General features: G+C 37.3%; 1 protein-coding gene across 3 annotated transcripts in view; it reads left to right on the top strand.

Annotated features, from left to right (window-relative positions):
• The window catches only part of LOC122062613 (transcription initiation factor TFIID subunit 5), a 29,415-nt gene extending 8,754 nt beyond the window's left edge, over positions 1-20,661 (top strand). For all 3 annotated transcript variants that reach the window (XM_042626260.1, XM_042626261.1, XM_042626262.1), the window contains 15 exons: positions 3,142-3,229; positions 3,331-3,440; positions 6,940-7,047; positions 9,027-9,178; positions 12,375-12,485; positions 12,601-12,670; positions 12,750-12,789; positions 13,924-14,088; positions 14,201-14,277; positions 17,824-17,940; positions 19,198-19,463; positions 19,578-19,673; positions 19,808-19,883; positions 19,985-20,072; positions 20,223-20,661. In XM_042626260.1, coding sequence (XP_042482194.1) covers positions 3,142-3,229; positions 3,331-3,440; positions 6,940-7,047; positions 9,027-9,178; positions 12,375-12,485; positions 12,601-12,670; positions 12,750-12,789; positions 13,924-14,088; positions 14,201-14,277; positions 17,824-17,940; positions 19,198-19,463; positions 19,578-19,673; positions 19,808-19,883; positions 19,985-20,038 — 1,530 coding nt within the window. In that variant the 3' untranslated portion in view covers positions 20,039-20,072; positions 20,223-20,661. The remainder of the gene's footprint in view (positions 1-3,141; positions 3,230-3,330; positions 3,441-6,939; positions 7,048-9,026; positions 9,179-12,374; positions 12,486-12,600; positions 12,671-12,749; positions 12,790-13,923; positions 14,089-14,200; positions 14,278-17,823; positions 17,941-19,197; positions 19,464-19,577; positions 19,674-19,807; positions 19,884-19,984; positions 20,073-20,222) is intronic.
• Positions 20,662-20,910: the final 249 nt, after the last annotated feature.

Below are 20,910 nucleotides of genomic sequence, written 5' to 3'. Positions count from 1 at the left end.
TTTATTATCCTCTACCAATTATGTGTGTATGCATCCTCTGATGGAATTTGGAGTCTTCATCCTTTGTTGATAAACATGAATTGGTAAATTCTATCACCTCCGAGGTGGCTTCTTCCTTTGGATTACTATCCATTGATCTTCCTCTGTTTTTCAACTAGAAGAAAGCATAGACGGAATTTACATCTGATAATACTTCAGTTCCATGTGTCATTGTACAGTATCCTTGTTCATCCACCCAAAGAGGCTAAGCTAAGATTGTTATAGTTGAGAAAAAAGGAAGAGGAGAGATTGCCTGGAAAAGAGTGGCTTTTAGCTGTGGATTGGAAAACGTGGAAACATAGAAAGGATCATTAATAATAGAACTTGATCGAAACCCCCTCCCCTTGATGTGGATCCGGGTTCCAAAACCGGAATCAGATCGCTTATGGGCCCACTTGGGCACTCAATAAGTCAATTGCAATGATCAGTACCTTTATTAAATTATTTAATATTTGTACTTATTATAAAAATTGTAAAGATATTGTAACTTGTAAACTGAAACCTATAATTAAGTATATCTATTCTAACTATAATTCGGAATTAAAATTAGTCTCAAACAGATGGCAGAACTGTAAATAACAAGGCAGGTACACCAACAAGAGAGCAAACTAAAGAGGGATTGAATGTATGAAGTGGGAAGGGTAATTTTGGAATTAAAATAAAATATGGATACTGTGGAATAAAGAGACATCATAAGGGCATAAAGGGAAAACAGAATAATGGCTTGAAGTTAAGTCACGGAGGGGGTTATCTCCATCCTCTGAAATCGAGCTATAGGGCCCTGTGGAGGAGCTCTTTCTTGCAGGTGGAAGACAGCTTAACCAGGGCTCCAATCGATCTCAAAATGGAAGTGATAGAATCGCAACTCCTAGCCCTCATGGAAGCAAGGGATGTCAACCCCAACATCCTACTATCTGGGGTAAAAAGATTCTGCAGCCCTTGACCTGTCGGCAAGAACAAACTGGTCTCAGTTGCAGGTATGATAACTGATGGTAAAAGGACTTTCAGCAACTGAAACCTGAGGGTTTAGAGAGGTCACATGACCATTGCTTGCACCTAACCGGCACCAAAACAATTCACTCAAACGATTCTTCAAGACATAGCCCAATGTATGGGGTTACAAACCTATGTATAAGAAACCCAAATTAAAACTTCCTAATTAAGATCTAAAACTGAAATAGCAATAAATCTCTTAATTACTTCTTAAGATCTAAAAAGCTAATAAAATTAGGAAAAAAAAAACTCAATATCAACCAAAATAAAAAGATTACATGGATTTCCTCAAAATAAATAAAATCCTAAAATATCCTACTGGACCAAAAATCCAATTTAGACCTGGTTCGTCTCGGTTGAGATTGCTAGAAGGGTCGACCCTGTTCAGCCCTGATTCCACATCACCCCTCCCCTCCTCCTCCTTAAGTAAAAAAAAACCCTAAAAGCTTTATGAAAGCCCAGGAGAAGGGAAAAACTAAGGAGTATACTCAACTGAAAATAGCCTATCATGCATCAGTCCACAAAGTTGGAATTGGGAGGAAACAACCTGCTTATATACAATGACTTTCTTGTTAGGTTTCCCTACTTAAATTGTTAGGCTAATGAGGTGTTTTCCTTGGATGTCTGAGACATCTAGTGCTTGATTGTTCAACAAAGCAATTATTGATGTTTGCTTCTCAAAAAGAAGAGGGGAAACAATGAAGCAATTGGTGATGTGGAGTTTCTTTTAAATCTGTAGATTCTTGATTTTATGTTTGTTGATGTTATCTTGTGACTTGTATGGTGTTTGTTGACCTAGAAAAAAGCCTATGACAGAGTCCCTAGAGAGATAATGTGGCATGTATTGGAGAAGAAAGGGGTGTTGAGTAGATATGTGGATATAATTAAAGACATGTATGAAGGTGTGATGACTAGTGTGTGAACCTTGGGAGGTCAAGGTAGGGAGTTGTTGATTACTATTTGGGTTGCATCAAGGTGCAGCTTTAAGCCCTTATTTGTTTACGCTTATCATGGATGACTTAACCAAGAACATCCAAGATGATGTTCCGTGGTGTATGTTTTTTGCCAAATAGCCAAAGATATTGTTTTGGTGAATGAGACAGTAATAGGGACTGACAATAAGTTGGAGTTATGGAGATTTTTCTTGGAGTCAAGAGGTCTTAAGATTAGTAGAATGAAGATGGAGTATATGATGTGTAACTTTAGTTGCACAAGGATAGTTAACGGAGTGGTAAAACTTGAGGGCAGAGAGATGCCGCAGAACGATTGTTTTAGATATCTGGGGTTAACCATAAACAAAGAAGGTGGTATAAAAGATGATGTTTCTTACAAAATTAAAGTAGGATGGATGAAGCGGAGAGGGGCATCTGGAGTGTTGTGTGATCGACTTATTCCCCTAAAGCTTAAAAACAGGACTGTGGTAAGATCGATTATGATGTATGGGGCGGAATATTGGGTAATTAAGAAGCATAAAATAGTAGATAGGATCTTGAGATGGATGTGCGGAAAAACTAGGAGAGAGAGAGAGAGTAAGGAATGATCAGGTTAGAGCTGATTTGGGAGTAGCCCCTATTCAAGACAAGCTTCTAGAATCGTTTAGGTGGTATGGCCATGTTCAACGGAGACCTAGGGATGCTTCACCCAGTAAGGAGGAGTGACCAGATCCTGAAGGAGTAAAAAGTAGTGGCAAGCCTAAAATGACCATAGAGGATGTTCTACGAAAAGACATGCAGAGGCTAGGTTTTGACTCTAGTATGACCTCAGACAGAGTTGTTTGGAGGGCAAAGATCCATGTTGACAACTTATTGTAGGTGCGATGTTCCTGTGGTGTTGCTTTGTTTCTTTTTTTTTTCCCTTCTTTCTTTCTTTCTTTCTTTATGTTTCCTTTTATTTTACCCTTTTTCGGATCCATGTAGCTGACCCCCATTTAGCTGGGAAAAGGCTAAGTTGTTGTTGATCTTATCTTATGTTCAATGGTTTTTCTCTGTTACTTCCTCTAATCTGTATCATCTTTATTGTAACCTTCTATGATTGGTAAGATAGAATCTCTGCTTTCACTTGAGAGATTGCAAATGCTGACTGTTTTTCTTACTTCCCCACACCAATCAGTACTCCTACGAACTTCTGCTGCAATATCTACAGAAAACACAGTCGATTACAATACTCGGAATTATTAATGAACACATTAATTTTCAAGGTATAGCTCTTATGAAGTGAAATATGGATTATGATTAAATTATGGTTATTATGTGCTCGTTAGGGCTGCTTCACTCATAATTATGAATTGTCTGTTAACAGTTTCTCCTGGCCAGCCCAGTTCAATTTCCGATGATGCTGATGTGGTAACTCTGGTTGGGAGCAGCCATGAAACAGCTAAGCAGATTAATCAGCAAGAAATTCGTTGGGGGGTGGGTCAAGCACGACATATCTCATGAACTTTTTCTGACAATGAATTTGGTTCCTTTTCTGGTTATGAAACGTTCTTTTCTTGAACCCTAATAATTATTCAGTCTATAGAAGTGGTTAAAATATTAGATAAAACAATCTATTGGTAATAATAGGTACTGTCTATTGGCATTTGTCTTTTAATTTTGATTAATTTTTGGTATTATTGTGTTTCCTGAATGCTTTTATGGATATATTGGGGAAAAAACCTGATCATCTTGTAAGAATATTGGGTTTCTATCATAGTTGTCAAGGTGTCACCTAGGTGTCTGGGTGGGGTTCCAAGGGCTGGGCTGTCGCCAGCCTTATTCTAACTTAACAAGGCGGGCACTTTGGGCATTGCCTAGGTCGCTAGGTGGTCGATTTTGTTTTTCAGTTGCATTTTCCCCCCCTCTAAATAATGTCGTTCTAACATTTATAATGGCTTGTGTACAAGTTTGTACATAGGCGAGAATAATGTGATCATTTAGTACCCAATATGTATTGTTGTTGCTGTAATGCTGTAAGCATAATTATATTATGGCTATACTAGACATAATTGATACATGTAAAAACAAAACAAAACAAAACAAAACAAAACTAGGGCACCTAGGAAAGCACCTTGCCGCCTAAATGCTTAGGCGGCCATCCATTACCTTAGGTCTCCTTGGTGCCTTGACAACCATGGCCTCTGTTAGATAAGGACCTTAAAAGAGAAAAAATCAACCACTGTATTCTTTGGACATTGAAACTAAAAGAGAAGAGAAGAGAAAAGAGGCAGAGAATGTCGCCAGTGGGGAATGGGGTGGGGGGGGGGGCGCAAAGTTACCTTTTTCAACCAAGTTATCTAAGCTTTGTATCTTCCAGAAAAATCTATTATAATTTCTGATTCTGGGGAAGCAGCTTCTTGGTGACAGGTTAAACGTGTCTCTTTTATTTCTCCTGAAGCAGTCTCTTTTCCAGTTATTCTTGCCTGATGTGGCATTTTCTGGGTTGTTTTCTCCACTCATGTACTGTTTAACCAAGTTTTCTGTAATGGTATTGGATTTTTTTATTCTTGGGAAACACATTCTTGATGAGGGGTTTTATATGGTACATTTCTTCTTTCCTTTTTCCTTTTAAATATTCCATATACCTCACTAGGTTCTCATCTCTCTTTGTGCTTATCCTGTTGGGGGCTTTTTCTGCTTTTCTTTTCCCTTCCACCACAATAAGTTCATGGGCCTTTGAGCTTGTTATGAAATTTTAATAACAAAAGAAACTATCGTGGATCCATGTAGCCGACCCCATTTAGTTGGGAAAAGGCTTTGATGTTGTTGTTGCAATAAGAGCAAAAGAAAAAGATTTCACCTAGTATATATCTTACCTTGTTTGGAAGAAATTCGTGCTAAATCTGATTAATAAGATGAGAAGGGTAAAAGAAAGACCTGTATAACTTTGATACTACATGTCTTTTGCTGTCGCACAAGCTAACATTATTGATGCAGTGGCTGGATCAACATTGCTGGGTTTGGAAACCTAAGCACAGACAACTGGCCCAATCTGAGTTTTTGGTCTAATAAGGGCTGGTAACAGTTTATTTATTTATCTTGTAATATTTTAATTATTTTACTTTGGGTAGGCTACGTATTTAGATAGTCTTTGTTTGAGTAGGAGTCTTAGTTTTACAACTTTAAATATGGGTATGCTTGTAATCGATGGACAGAGTTGAATACATTATTGAGTTTGAGTTTTACCTTACAAGTGTGGAGCGTTGTGTGGGCTACAGGTGGCTGCAGTTCTTTTTCTCCTCCATTCTTCTTTTTCTTCTTCCTTTCTAAGTTGCAAAATCTTCCTTCCTCTCTTCTGCGCTCTTCTGTTCTTCTCCTTCCTTCTTATTCATTATCTTCTTCGTTGGTTCCTTTCTCTTCTGCGATACCTAATCCTTGCATCCGGTTCCCTGTTCTAGCTGCACCCAAAATTACCCATGATTCTGGTTTTACCTCGGTAGTTTTTCATCCAGTTTCATATTTGGGATGTTAAATCATCACCGTAAAATGACCTAGTCCCCTAGGTATTACCAAGGTTTAAATGATAAGTATCGGGTATCACATCAGGGGTAATTTTAAGAGTCATATTGTATTATATTGGAGAGATGCAAGATACGCTAAAGATACATATGGAAATGGTCAAGAAACATATAAAAGTGCTTAGGATATATGCAAAATACATTTTTGAAGAATAAAACACTGTAAATATTCAATATGTAAAATATATCATGTATAAAATGGAGAACGAAGTATGACGAGACAAGTGCATTCAATTGATATATAAAGGTTAAGGTTTCTTAGATATACTAATACAGAAAAAATGCTAGGTATCGTATCAGTACTGTAGCATGTCGATACCTTAAAAATATGATGCATATTGGTCAGTATCGGCGGATACAGAAGATACTTAGAAGGATGCTTGAAACCTTGGATATTACCACCAGATCAACCCGGAGATGTGAGATCAAACCAGGAACCACCGCTGGTACTGCTGTTACCGTTAGGAGTTAGTTCAGGTCGTTGGTTCTTCTCCATTGCTCTACTCATGGAGTAAATCTTAGTTGGTTTTCAGACATTAGGAGGGAGATATTGTCCGACTGAAATTTCAAGTCGAATGGTGCTGCCATAGTGGAGTTCCCCTTTTCCATCTTGCTGGTTTCTTCCGCCCTGGTTCGAAGTCCGGAGGTAGGAGATGACTCTTCCCCCCTCCAGGATTTTCTCTTTTAAAGAGTGTTTACCTCTTTTGCCCCTCTTTTTAGTAAAATTAGTCTTATCCTCTTACTTTATTTCGTTCCAAGTCTGTCACTTTACATTAATTCATAATCCCCATTATATCCTTTTCTTGCTGATTTACCCATTAGACTCAGCCAATTACTGATTTATTACAAGGTCGCTACTTTCCTTTTCAACTTCAGTGTAATTACAGAACTGCCATTATTTATTGTATTTGAGTTATCTGCTTTGGTGGGCCCATAGCGAACCCACAAAGGGTTTTAAAACTCCGGGGTCGCCACCAGTTATTGTGACAAGTCTTTAGTCCATTTGATGTATTATGACACAGATTTCTATGATAATTTACTTAATGCAGGTGTGCCATACCATGTATAGATAAAAATACTTATTTATGCTAAAATTTGTGTTACTTAACTAGATAATAATAAATCGTCATGTGATGTATTAGTATTTATTTAAGAAAAAATGTTGGCATGTGTCTAACATCTAATATGGTCAAAGAAATGGACATGTTTTGATTAATGATTTAATGTAGTAATGTTTAATTTTTTGTTACCAATTTATATGTCCTTATTGCTCTGTTTGGCATGTTAAGAATGACCTCTTTAATTGCCAATGTGAAGTTCAATTACTTGTCTTGCTTGAAATGTGTGCTATATGATGTGGCTTGATTATTGTTTGTTGGAAGACATTTATCATTTACCTTATACTTGCCTTGTAGTTGCTAGAAGATTCTTTGGAAGATCGTTTGGAGAAGGCTGGGGGTTTGATGTCGGATTCTGAAAAGGCTGATGGAGAAAACAAAGAGGGGGACTTAGAAGAGAACAAGGTAATATAGTACTGCTTTATACTTTCTATCTTTGCTGTTAACAAGAGTTCTGTTGACAGTTCCCTATTGATGGTTATCAGCATGATGCCCTATTGAACGTGCTGCCATTCAGAATTGGGAATCTCATTAGACTGTGGGATGGTAGTGATTTTTGCAGCATAATCTGGCCCAAACCGATGGTGGGCTGAATTGGTGTCCTTGAAGGTAGGTTTCGAAGGTGCTAATAGTGAGGGATATGATGGTGAAGGGAATGGAGGGGAATTAACGATGGGGATTTCCAGTGGAATGCTAGATGCCTGAATGATATGGCAGCAAGTTATCAAGGTGGTTCAGCCTGGACTGGCACCTTTATGCCTTGATTTTTGACTATCCTCCATCGCCTTGGTCGCTTTGTCATCTTGTTAGCTATGCTTGGCAGTGAACTAGCCAATCAAGGGTGGTGAATCAAAGAACATTTGTTGAACATAGTGTTCCTGATGAGATTTGCCAGACTGAAAAGACAAACACTAGAAACATATGAGAAACCAGAATCACAGTGAACCAGTAAACTATGAATGTGGCAGAAACTAAATATGATTGGAACTTGCAAAACACAAATCTGATGGGGCTAAAAATAGTGGTAAAAATATCAAAGCAAGTTGATGGTTAGCTCAGGAGAAACACATATGGACAAAAAAAATAGAAAGTAAAGGAAAGCAGAAAATAGTAAGCAAAACTATTATAACTCTCAACCCATCAGTGTGATGGTGGTCAAGTTTGGGTCTAATGGAGTAGAAGGGGAAGGGTATCACATATCCAATATCAGCCTAATTTGATGGTTAAATTCTCTGAAATCACAGGCTGAGTTTTCAGACTTAGTAAAGGAAAACAACACCTATCGCAAGACCTGTAACGGTATGTTAATCAATGGAAGATGAGAGAAACTATAAGAACAGCAATTAAATAAGACACAAAAGAAGCTAGAAATCTCCCAAGAGAAGGCCACGGTAGGGAGAGAATACCTGCTGGAAATTCTGCAGAACAGTAAGAAAGAGGAAGAAAAGAGAAAAAAGAAAAAGAGAAGAAGGGGATACGACCAAGGCTTCACCACCTATGGCCTGCGGGAAGTGCTTCACACCAGTCCCACACCAAGGATTCACCACCTTGGGTTGCTACTTGCTTCACCACAAGGGCTGTGACTGATTCACCACAGTGCACGAGTACATAGAGCTAATATTTTCAAAACATCCAAATCTGTGGGTTAGTGTACCCTTCGCTCTTAATTTATAATAACCAAAGAAACTGATTACAAGAATAGAAACTCTCCTTGCCACTTGGCTGCCAAGCAAACACTAAATAAAAGTCTTTAGCCATCGCAAGAAAAATATAAAGCAAATAAAATAGAAACTAGGATGGGATCCTTCTAGAGGAACAGTTGCTATTACATGGAAAATAGAAAGAACAAAGTTAGAATCTTCTACTTAATATCTATATTAACCACTAACTAACTCATTACATGGAATTATAAACTAACAAAATAGAAACTTACTACTTAATCCCGCATAGGCCTTCAATCCTAATTGGGCTTATAGAATGGGGCCTGTTACGATAGAAAACTCAAAATTACTTAGCCCATGATCCATATAACCCATTGAGGACTTAAATTTGGGTCTAACTTATTGAACTGCAGGTTCAACTTGACCCAAAAAACTTAACCAGACCCAAATCCGAAAATTCTTCTTTCAAGGGATGTGATCTGCATCAATTCCTTTGTTTTTGTAGGTGTGGGATGGAGCTGTTTATTTGGGACTTTATGTCCTGGGATTTCTGATGAAGTGTCTCCTTCTTGGAGGCTTGTACTGTAGATACTTTTCTTTATTTATCAATAAATTTTCATTTATCAATAAGAAAAATTCAATCTGGCTGTTAATGTTTTTTATAATTTATTTGATGTCCTGCAATATGGTCATATGTTTCTCTTGCTTTTCTTCCTTCTTCAGAAGAGATCAGTGGATGGAGGAAAACAAGGTGCTTCAGTCAAGAAGTTGAAAAAGGACAAGGTGGTTGGTGCCACAGGGAAAACCATTCGTTCCGAGACAAACACAGTGTCCGTGGCTCCCCGTGTAAAACCAGAGCTTACATTACCAGTAATGTATTCCCTAGATTTCCATGTTCTCTCTCTCTCAATATTTTATAGATTCTGGACATGGTTATATAAGATATTTGATAATTTATCATTTTTACTCATATGTGCTTTGGTTAGAAATTCATAATTCATATGAATTAATCATGATGTATAACTCAGCTGCATCTAATCAAGGATTTTATCCTTTGATATTTGAGCCTTATGGCTTTCAATTTAGCAAGATTTTAAAACTCGCTCTCGCTAGCCATGTCGCTATCCCAAAAGAACGAGATCTGGCGAGATCTCGCCAAAACCTTGTATTTTTTGGGCGGTCGACTCGTTGGTAGATCTCAGTGGGCATATGGCCTTTGTAGGCCCTGAAGCTGTGTATTTACCCTATTTTAGCCATTCTAAACACAATGGGAACATTAGATTTGCAAAAAACAAACTCAAAATGGTACTTTGACAATGTACCCTATGTAAGTATGCGGCGAGCCTTCAAACACTTCACATAACTTTGAAAAAAATGGGTTTGGGAAGAAGTTTTTACCTTAGAGTGTTCTTGAGGGGAAAAGCCACCACCAATCTTAGAAATCTTGGCTTCAATGCAACTTAGAGTGAAGATCCCAGCCAAAGAATAGATGTCCCACAGTTTTTTTGTTGATTCTCTTTAAAAAATGGGAGCTAGAGGAAAAAAGAGGCGAAACCAGGCGAAACCAGTGAGAAATCTCACCAAGTCGAGTCGAAACATGGCTTTAATAGTATAGTTTGGCCCAAAATGGACCGAGATGAACCGAAATGGTTCGAGATGAGTTATTGGACCGAGATCTCGGAGAAATCTCGCTCGAGATATTGCAGTTTTTCTACCTCGCCTGTGTGAACAACTCGCCTTTTCAGAAAAACGAGGTCTCACTGAGATCTCGATGAGTTCTTGGGCCATGCAATTTAGTATGCTACTATGCTGCAACAAGACGGTGCTTAGGGGTATAGCTTAATGACCAATGGGTCTTTCTACAATATGGTGCTGCGAAATGCTTGATGTTCCCCTACTTTCTCCTCTCCATAACTGGTGTTGATAAAATTTTACAGTAAAAACATTCTGAAATCTTAAAGCTAATATGAAATTCAGGCCTTAAACCTAGAAACTCATTCTGATTTAAATTCTGAGCCTATATTTATTCTCCACTTGGAACGCCTGCTTTCTTTGTTTATTTGTCTTGCTTCATTGGCTCAAATTTTAAACAGCTGATCCAATAAAAATGTCAATTATTACCTGGAATTTTTCATTAATCAAACCAGTACATTTTAACAGCCTTTTTTTAGATTCTTATCTTGATCCCTTCTCTACCGAATGCCTCGACCTGGGTTGTATTTCCTGTCAGTATTATGATATCATTATTTCTTCTGTCTAGCCTGTCTTTGATTATTTTTTATGCTTTGTGAAGGATTTTTTTTGTTGGGTAGAATTTGTGAAGGCTTATTTGATAGGAGCGATTCGGAGCCCAATCTTCTCTCTCTCTCTCTCTCTCTCTCTCCTCTGGTGCAGAATGGATTCAAATCCTGCACAGGTCAATTAGTCAAAAGGATCTAATTTTTCTATAATTTTTGGAGGGCCTAAAATGTAACTGTTATCGGATCTTCAGTCTATGGTTTATTGGACGATCTAGAAGAGGGTTTTGAGGAAGGCTAAAATAGTTTCTAGTAGAACAGGGTTTCAAGGAAATCTGTGACTAGGTTTTGGTATAGACCGAACAAGGAAGAAGATTAGGTATCTCTCTGATTATAACATGTTTTTCTGGATCTATCCCTGCATAAAGATCAAGAAAACACAAAGAAGATTCAAGGTAAAAAACTTCTATAGAAGCCTACATGGACAAGTCGAAGTGAAATTAATTTAAAAAAGAAAATGGAAACTTTTGTATCTATGATTAAAAAAAGGGCGTACCCGGTGCATGAGGCTCTCACATGTGCGAGGTCCGGGGGGGGTGAGAACTACGCAGTTTTACCCCGAGAATGTCGAGAGGCTGTTTCAACTATGATTGTGTAACTAAAATCTTTCCCAAATGTCAATAATTAAAAATTTCAAATAGAAATTTTATTTTATTTTTGTTATGTATTCATTCCCTTCTCTTATCTTGGCTTCCAACTGGATGGAGCCTCAGAGAAAACCAGAATTTCATTCAATAAAATATTGTGTGTGTACGATGTCCTCATATGCCATCTCATATTTATGGGAGTTAGCATCTCAACTCCTAACTCCTAAGTAACTATGAGTCTCTACGTCATGAGAAAAGAAATAAGGATATTCTCTTCATTTATTTTAGACCACCCTCACGTGATATTTTTCTATTCCTTATCATATTCTCTAGATTTTTCCCCCTCTAAACAACTACAGCCCTTGATATATCTGAAAAATTTACCAAATTGTGAATTAAGTTTGAAAATTGAAATTTCATGCACCATTATGAAAAGAAAAGTAAACCATGTGCAACCCATGTAAGCACCTTATTCCTAGCTTCAAAGAGATCAATGGTTCCACTAATAATACCGACAATTCCATTGAGGAAACCATGGATAATTGATTGTTTGGTTGGATACTCTTGCATAATTCCACCTTGGTAAGAGGTAATCACCCTTGTTTTGAGTGTTCGGAAGGGGAGGAATGTTTCCCATTGCCAAGTAGAACTTTGAAGATGCCATTGAAAATGCAAAGAAAATTTGTGCTGAACTGCTTCTAGCTTGAAGTATTTTCAAGGGATGCTTTTTATTGGTGGTTTATTCCATGACAGTGGAGATGTTGAAGGCCATTTCAGGCTCATGGGGGAGAGGAATTTGATGGCATATTCATTATTGTGCTTTGGTGGAGACCCTAAACATTGGTTTCGATGATGATCAAGTTGATTTATTCAGGATTTTAGTTATATATCAAAGCTGGACTATTATAGGAACCGTTTTCCCTAGTTCTCCTTAATAAATTTCTTTGACATATTTTGCAAAGGAGAAAGGTAAAGGGACCAATTTAGGTTTTCCTCTTTAATCCCTTATTTCCTTAGGCTTTGTGTGGTTATTGATTCTTTTTCCTTCACTGTTTTCGTCTACTTTATGTATGCATAATGGGTTGTCTTGGGCAGTTCAGTACAGTACACATGATGCCAATAATGTGGGAAAGTTGAAATTTCCACTATATGTTGTTGATAGGTCCTTCCTTTGTTTCCCTTTTCAGGCCAACAGAAGTAGAACATTCTATTCTTGAAGACCTCAGAAACCGTGTACAGTTGGGAAGTTTGGCCCTACCATCTGTTAGCTTTTATACATTCATTAACACACATAATGGGTACTGCTATTAATTGCTTTTCTTGATTATTTTTTTTTTACTGTAATTTTCTTGCTAAATTTCTTAAATGGTCATTGCTACATCGGTGCTGAACTTTGCCTTGAATGGTTTCTAGTTTGAACTGTTCTTCAATATCGCATGATGGATCCTTGGTTGCTGGCGGATTCTCAGACTCGTCGCTGAAGGTCCTTTTTCATCCCATTCTTCGGGCATGTGCATTCCAGTCTTTTGGAGCCTCATTAAATCTTTCTTTCTTTCCAACAGGTCTGGGACATGTTGAAGATTGGACAACAAACAGACACTTGTAAGTACTTGTGAACTTGTCAGTGGATCAGCCGAACAGGTGGTTACTGTTTTGGTTGTGAACAAATATTACCTGTCCCACTGTAGGAATCTTTTTTTACTCAGAAAAATTTCAGGTTATTCTTATAAGTTGTTTTGTGTTGGTTTAGGAATGCTAATGCCCTCTTATGGGACAGTTTAATCTGTGATCATTCTACTATGTTATAAATGCAAGAAAGTGAAAATGGTACAGGGTTTGCATGGGCCTCTCCCTCTCTCAATTCCATTTCCCTTTTAAGTAGCCAATGAATGAAAGCGTAATTTTTAAATCCAAACTGCACACCAGACAGTAAAGGGGCCTGGTCCTGGATTTTACTGGTCAAACCATGGTTTGAAAAATAATTTGAGGGAGAGAATTTTGAATTAAAGAAAAAATGCGAAATGATCAAAGAACATGAGCATTAGTTGGGGTAATAGTTAGTGCTTCCCTGCTCTGTGGCATGTGGGTTTAAGCCTCATAAGATGCAGTCAAGGTTCAAATCTTACCCAAGGAGCCGTCAAACTATGCTGTCTGGTTTTTGAGACCAGATTGATTCTGGTTCGAGTCCTAGCAGTTCTATGTCCAGAATGAACCAGAAAGGAGGGCAGTTCTGGTTAACCAGTTGGATTGCCTGGTCTGATCTGGTTTTAACAAAACTATTGATCAAATATGGAGTATAAAATTAAGGAAGACGAAAAATTCTCCACATTGTTTTAGCTATGGGGTTGGCAATATTGTTCAAATTCCAAACTTATGGCATATCCCTTTGCTAATGTTCGTTTATAATTGATATGTATAGTCCTCTGATAAAGGATTGGAAATATTTTTCAAATACTAGATCCCCACACCCCTTGCAAACATTCTTTTTGATATGCACAATATTTTGCCAAGGGATTGGCAATATTGCTAAAATAGCATAGCATTAGGAAAAAATTACATGTTCCTATCCTTTTGCTGACTCTTTATCAATTTACAAAACAGACCTGTGGTTACAGAGATGATCTTTATGATGCTTCAAAAGCAGCTTGAGGAGGGTTGCATTAATTTTTTTTTAATTAATTAATTAATTTATTTATTTATTTATTTTTACACTGTATTAAAGAATGTTGGTTTCAGCTTCTGTGCAGGGAGAAAATGAATCAACTCCTAGTGAGAATTTGCTGGGAACAGAAGATGGGAAAAGATCCTATTCATTGTTTCAAGGTCATGCTGGACCTGTTTATTCAGCTGCATTTAGTCCTCTTGGGGATTTTCTTCTATCCTCTTCAGCTGACTCAACCGGTATGTAATACTTGACTGTGCCATACACTCTTTTAGTTGCATGGTTAGTCACTGATATACATTCTTAGCATTGAATACATTTATTAACTTGAAGCTGTATAATGTTATGCAGTTCGGTTGTGGAGTACACAGCTGAATGCAAATCTTGTTTGCTATAAAGGTCATAATTACCCCGTGTGGGATGTTCAGGTATTACTTCATTCTTCTGCCACTTGTGTTCAAATTTCTGAATGCTGCCCATCATACCTCTTTGGGCTATTTGAGAAAGTGGAAAATTTCATTTTCTTAAGCAATTGATTCCATACAATGCTCAATGTTTATATTGGTTTCTCATGAATACTATAAATGCATTGGATGATAATAGTCATGACACCACAAGTGGAATGACCGAAGACATGGGATATATACAGGTCAGGCCCATTATTTAATGGCTACTATCTGCTAGGTCAAATTTTTTCCTTGTCAGCTGATGCATCCACTATTCTTTCTGGACTACTTACCAAAATTGTATGGTCTTCTCCTGGATGGAACATCCTGATAGTTGGTCTAGGCTGTGTTCATAAATTGTATATGTATTGACCCTTTGAGGTTTAAAGTATCGGTATCAGTATCGGGTATCGTATCAGAAGGTGATTTTAAGAGATGTATCGTATCGCATCGAAGAGATGCAAGATACATTAAAGATACATTTGGAAATGGTCAAGAAATGTATGGAAGAGACACAAGATACATTAAAGATACATATGGAAATGGTCAAGAAACATATGATAATTCTTAGGATGCATGCAAAATACAATTTTGAAGCATAAAACACTACAGATAAATAAGGCAAGATAAATCATGTATAGAAAGGAAAGCAAAGTACAACAAAACAATTGCATTCGATTGATTATGTATAAAGGATGGGGTTTCTTACATGTACTAATTCCGCAAAGTTGTCATTTTCAGTTTGGAAAAGATTTATGATTTAGATGCACACATCCTTGTAGGACAAAAAACCTAGTTTGATGCGGCCACTTACCAAATTTGTGGTGTCTTCTCCTGGATGGAACATCCTGATAGTTGGTCTAGATGGTGTTCATAAGTTGTATCTGTATTGACCCTCTAAGGTTTGAAGTATCTATATCGGTATCAGTATGGGGTATCATATTAAAAGGATGATTTTAAGAGATGCATCATATCACATCAAAGAGACGCAAGATACGTTAAAGATACATATTGGTGCGGATTAATGACCAAAATAGACTTGTTTTATTAGGAATAAGCCTAAGCTTGGGTTCCATACATGTTGGTCCTTTGATCCCATGTGTTTTGAGTATAATAGACCACTTTTATGGGTTTAAAAGAGGGGTTCTAAGGTTGCATACGGGATTACTAGTTTGTTTCCTTTTTCATTAGTTTCCTTTTAAGTTTGATTTAATTTAAGTTATATTTGTTTTCTTAGGAGTCAATTTATTAGTTGAGTCAAGTCATTAGTAATTAGTCTCCTTTTTCAGCTAGTTTATAATTTCAGTTTTTATTAAGTATTGTGTTAGGAAACTAAATTAAGGTTTCCTTTAAGGAACCTTCTATTTTGTAATTCCCTCCCCCATCATTATAAATAAAAAAGAGGAGGCTCCTAAAGCTGGAACGATTTTGATAAACAAATTAATGGCTGCTGCTATTGTCTTCTCCATGAAGAGTTGTCTTGTGTTTGATCAAGGCTAATGGAATTGGTGTTTAATCCAATTGACTCTCTGCTGTGTGAAGCCCAAGAGGTTCTTCTTCAACTACACAAAGTGCTACTGATCTTCTCAAGCTCTTATAGGTATTGAATTCAGTTTTCCTCTCAGTTCTTCCCAGAAAATTGCGGATTCTGTTGGCAATTTTCAGAACCTGCCCAGATCTAACCAGCCATCAGTTTTGGATGAATTTTGGATTGAAGTTAGGCCCTACCTAGAGGGGAACTCGACCCAAAGGGGAACTTGTTCTGTCCAGGGATTTTAGAGATATCAGAAATCTCCCCAAATTTGTCTTCTAGTGGTTTTCTCAGCTAATACCTGAAATCGATAGAACTGTTTTGGTCTATTCTGGTTTCTATGATCTACCATGGTTTGGTTCATGTTGATTGGACTGTTTGAGACTTGTGTCAATCCCTGTTAGGCCTTACTCATCTGACTACTGATCTGATCTGAGAATACCTAACTACTGACATCGATAGCTTGCTGGTTTATCCAATCTGGTCCTCCTGTTCTGATCTGTTGTGCTGTTGTTCGTTATTCTTGGTTGTTCTTCTAATTAAAAAATCCTCCAGTTGAGGGCTTGGTAGTTTATCTATCCTAGTCTACATTACATATGGAAATGATCAAGAAACGTATGAAAATTCTTAGGATACGTGCAAATGCAATTTCTAAGCATAAAACACTTTAGATAAGTAATGCAAAATATATCATGTATAGAAAGGAAAACAAAGTACAATGAAACAACTGCATCCAATTGATTATGTATAAAGGATGAGGTTTCTTACATGTACTAATTGCAAAAGGATGTCATTTTCAGTTTGGAGAAGATTTACAGTTTAGATGCACACATCCTTGCAGGACGGAAACCTAGTTTGATGCAATCATTTTAGGTTGTTTTCAGACACTAAGAACCAATATTTGAGCATAAAATTCAAAATTTTGATAAATATCTGTTCTTGAGAAAATAACCCAAGAGATATGTCGCTTTTGCACCAATCCAAAAAAACAAAAGTCGCTTTTGCTAGAAGTAAAGAATCAGGTTGATTTTTCAAATAAAAAATAAAATAAAATTTAGAATGCCTTATCGGAGCTCTTGGTAAGTATTTTGCAGTCATGAATTTTTTTCGGTTATCTATAAGAGATGTATTGAGCGTATCGTTAGGTATCGACTATGTATCAACCATATCAAGTTAAGTCTCGGCCCAATACAATCGATTAGTATCGGCGGATACGGTAGGATACTTAAACCTTGCTCTCTATATTGATTATAGGCAGTATTCAGTCAGCTTTGTTGATTGCCCTTTTTCATACCTTTTGCCCCTTCATTTTATGCTACCCAATGTAGAGAGCTATATATTTGTTATGTTGTAGTAGATCAGCTTATATCCATTTGTTTTTTTCGGCTTTGAATTGGTATTTATAATTTGTTTAATAAATCTGTTCTACTGGGTGCTGATAAACTGCTAGTTTCCATATATTTTCTAGTAGGTTTTCTGGTGGAGTTTGGTTCAGATTTTGTGGGCTTTATATTGTTGTGAATGCATATTGTGGATGTGTTCTATTTTATGTTTCTGCTTTATAAAATGACTGCTAACTGCTAAATATTTCCATCATGATATGTGGTAAATTATATAATCGCTCTCTCTTTTGTATGCACACGTTTACACTTGCATACACACTTCCTGGCTGTGCAGTGGGCCCAAACATCTGATGTCCTGAATTTCCAGAATGGCATCCTGTGTACTGCTGTTCCATTTTCTTAAACACTCTGGGAATTTCCTCAAGAAAATTCACTAAACAGTGATAATTCTGTATATTAAGTTTGTAAACTCTATGCACTTATGCATTTTAGTAGTTTCTTTATAGATTTACTGCCTTAGGTTTCTCACTTTTCTCAAGCAAGCACTTCCTTGTCCCATTCTTGGCTTTAAGTTGCATAGTAGAAATTTTGTTTTGATTGAGTAATTTGAAATGCTAGTGATACATCAATTTGTTTTTCATTTCTTGAGGACAGTTTAGTCCTGTCGGGCATTATTTTGCGAGCTCTTCACATGATCGGACTGCTAGGATTTGGTCCATGGACAGAATACAGCCTCTAAGAATCATGGCAGGACATTTATCTGATGTCGATGTGAGTAATCTCTCTCTCTCTGTGCCACAGGGATTTAAATCATAATATCAATCTCGTCTGATACTGGTACTGATTGGCCGTATTGGATTATTTTGACATCAAATTTGGATAAAGATCGGTTTTTGGACCATTTAACCCTCAATATATACCAACACCACCTATCCATATTGGTATCGTATCGGTATTGTTCTCCTGTGATCTTGATACGTATCGGCCGATACAATACTGATACTTAATACCATGCTTTCTCTCTCTCTCTCTCTCTCTCTTGATCTTGAATAAATGCAGATTATTCAAAATGTAAAAATTAAGCACATGGCTTTACAATAAGAGCTCCAGAAACCATAAGGCAACAACAATCTGAAGGAAGAATAAGTAGCAGCAACAAAGCCCGCATGAAATGCTACAGCTGAATGTGTCCCATACTCCCATAGCATATCCTGGCTGTAATGACCTCTTTTTCTGGTCATCCTACTGTATTGTTAGTTGATCTAGGTGTCCATTGGAATTTAGGTTTAACTCTTCTTACCACATACCAGGCTCCTCTTCCTCCTTCATGCCAACTATAACATTTGCAGAATCTCCCCTCTCCCCTCCCCCTGCTAATCATGTAGAAAAGGCTTTGAAGCTGACAAGCAAAAAAATTGCATCTGAGATAGAGTTTTTCAGTGGATGAGTTGCCTTCTCGACCAGAGTACCAGAAGCCTCCATTACCGAACCATCCTTCAAAGTTCCAGTTTAATGATCCCGCCTATCCCAGGTGGTCCAAGGTTCTCTGAAGGATGAGAACCAACTATGTAGCATCTACATTGAGAACTCAAGTATTGTATATGTCATTAGTCTGCTCCCATACAGAAAACCCTTTGCAGTTAAGCTTCAAGGGACCCAAAGAGAAGAGGAGGAAGGGATTTGCCTTCTCTGATCCCCTTGTTCAGATTGACCCTTTTTTATAATTTTTTTTTCTTTCATTGTTTATAAAACCTGTATGTCCAAGAACGAACAAAAAATACTTTGTAAAACGTGGGCATTTTATTTTCGAAATCTTTTTTCTGAAGAAGATATTAATAAATCTGGATTTGTTGTATAACTAACTGAAGCACCTAATCACTGACATATCCCTTGTATTTCGTCTTAGATTTGGGCATTTTAATTCTAGCTGCTTCAGGCTTAGTTGGAGAATTATGATTCTTAATTTTGTGTTTAATTTGTTTGAACTTATTCCAACTGATTCTAATTGAAGTTTATTTTGTGTGTCAGTGTGTGCAATGGCATATGAACTGTAACTACATCGCAACTGGATCAAGTGACAAGACTGTTAGATTGTGGGATGTGCAGAGTGGAGAATGTGTTCGCATTTTCATTGGTCACCGGAGTATGATCCTATCTTTGGCAATGTCGCCTGATGGGCGGTATATGGCATCAGGTGATGAAGATGGGATGATCATGATGTGGGATCTTTCAAGTGGTCGTTGTGTTACTCCTTTGATGGGGCACACATCATGTGTATGGACACTTGCTTTTAGGTGCAATAATTGATGCTTACATTCTCAGTTGATTTTCCAAATCATCTAACATCTTCTTATTACGTTATTGGCTAAATCTGGTTACTTAGCGTCTGTTTTTCTTGGACCTGTCAGTTGTGAAGGTTCGCTTTTGGCTTCTGGGTCTGCGGATTGTACTGTGAAATTGTGGGATGTGACAGCAAGCACCAAGACACCGAGAACGGAAGAAAAGTAAGTCACAAGAGGCAGGAAATACCAGCGATATTGTCCTTTGATCAGTAGAAGAGGACCAAACCTTAACTCGATTTATCTTTTGAACTGTTTTCTTGAAGTGAAACTTACCACTTACATTGTCTTCTGATCAGCAAAGCAGGAAGCACAAATAGACTAAGATCATTGAAGACTCTCCCAACCAAGTCGACTCCAGTTTACTCTTTGCGGGTAAGCATTTGAATGCATTCCTATGAACTGTGCCAAGTTCTCTCTTTATTTTAATGATAATAATTAATTGATGATATATATTTATTCTGTTTCTGAGGCAGTTTTCTCGAAGGAATCTTCTTTTTGCTGCTGGAGTGCTCTCAAAAAGCGTATAATGGAGGCTGTGTCGATGCCTGTTGAATTCAGGAAGTAAGTTGGAGCTTATTCATTCCAAGTCATACGTTATTATAATTCTCCATGTTCATTTGAGTACCCTTATGCTGTTTGGCTTCTTTTTAGCTAGAGCTTGTTGATTTTTCCTCCGGTTTTTCTGATAGTTTCACTCATGATTGTTTTTAGCTCCACTATTTAAGCCCGAGTCCAGGACAAAAGATTTCAGTATATGGTAAGCTTGTGTGCAACAAAGAAAGATATGGTAGATAGGAATCATCTTACCGTTGATTTTCACCATGCTGGTTCAAGTTGGAGTTTTCGCAACCTGGATGCATGTAAAAATTGCTACTCAACTGCGAAACTTTCAAGTATTGTCGACAACTTTGAGTGGAATTTTGTGTATCTTGTGGATTCGTTGAGCAACGGATGAAATGGGAGTTCGCCTGATCAGACTAACATATATTTTCGTCTGAACATCAAACTTAAACATGGAAAACATCTTGGGCCGCAAATTCTTGTAGTTCATATTCATTAGAAGATTTTTTTGTTCAGTGTGTGAGTTCAGTTGTAAGATGCTTCTTCCTCTTTTCAAGTCTTACTAGTAAACCCATTATTATTATTATTACTTTTGTAGTTCCGTTTCTTAGATTTAGATTTATATTAAAGGTTAACGTTCAGCTGTAGAGGATGGTTCACCAATCATGTTAGGGTCTTAATTGTTCCCCCTTACCCACCCAACTGTATGTGGTTGAAAAGTACCTTTCCCATTGTTCCTGTTGATACCCATTCGTGGATGAAAGAAAATTCGGTCCTATTTTAGAAGTGATATTTTTTTTTTACGAAGGAGAATAAAGTAAAATTAAGAAAACAAAAC

Source organism: Macadamia integrifolia, unplaced genomic scaffold, assembly GCF_013358625.1.
Source record: "Macadamia integrifolia cultivar HAES 741 unplaced genomic scaffold, SCU_Mint_v3 scaffold108, whole genome shotgun sequence".
Classification (NCBI taxonomy): Eukaryota; Viridiplantae; Streptophyta; class Magnoliopsida; order Proteales; family Proteaceae; genus Macadamia; species Macadamia integrifolia.
Note: the sequence above shows the minus strand (reverse complement) of the source record. Positions and strands in the feature narration are given on the sequence as shown.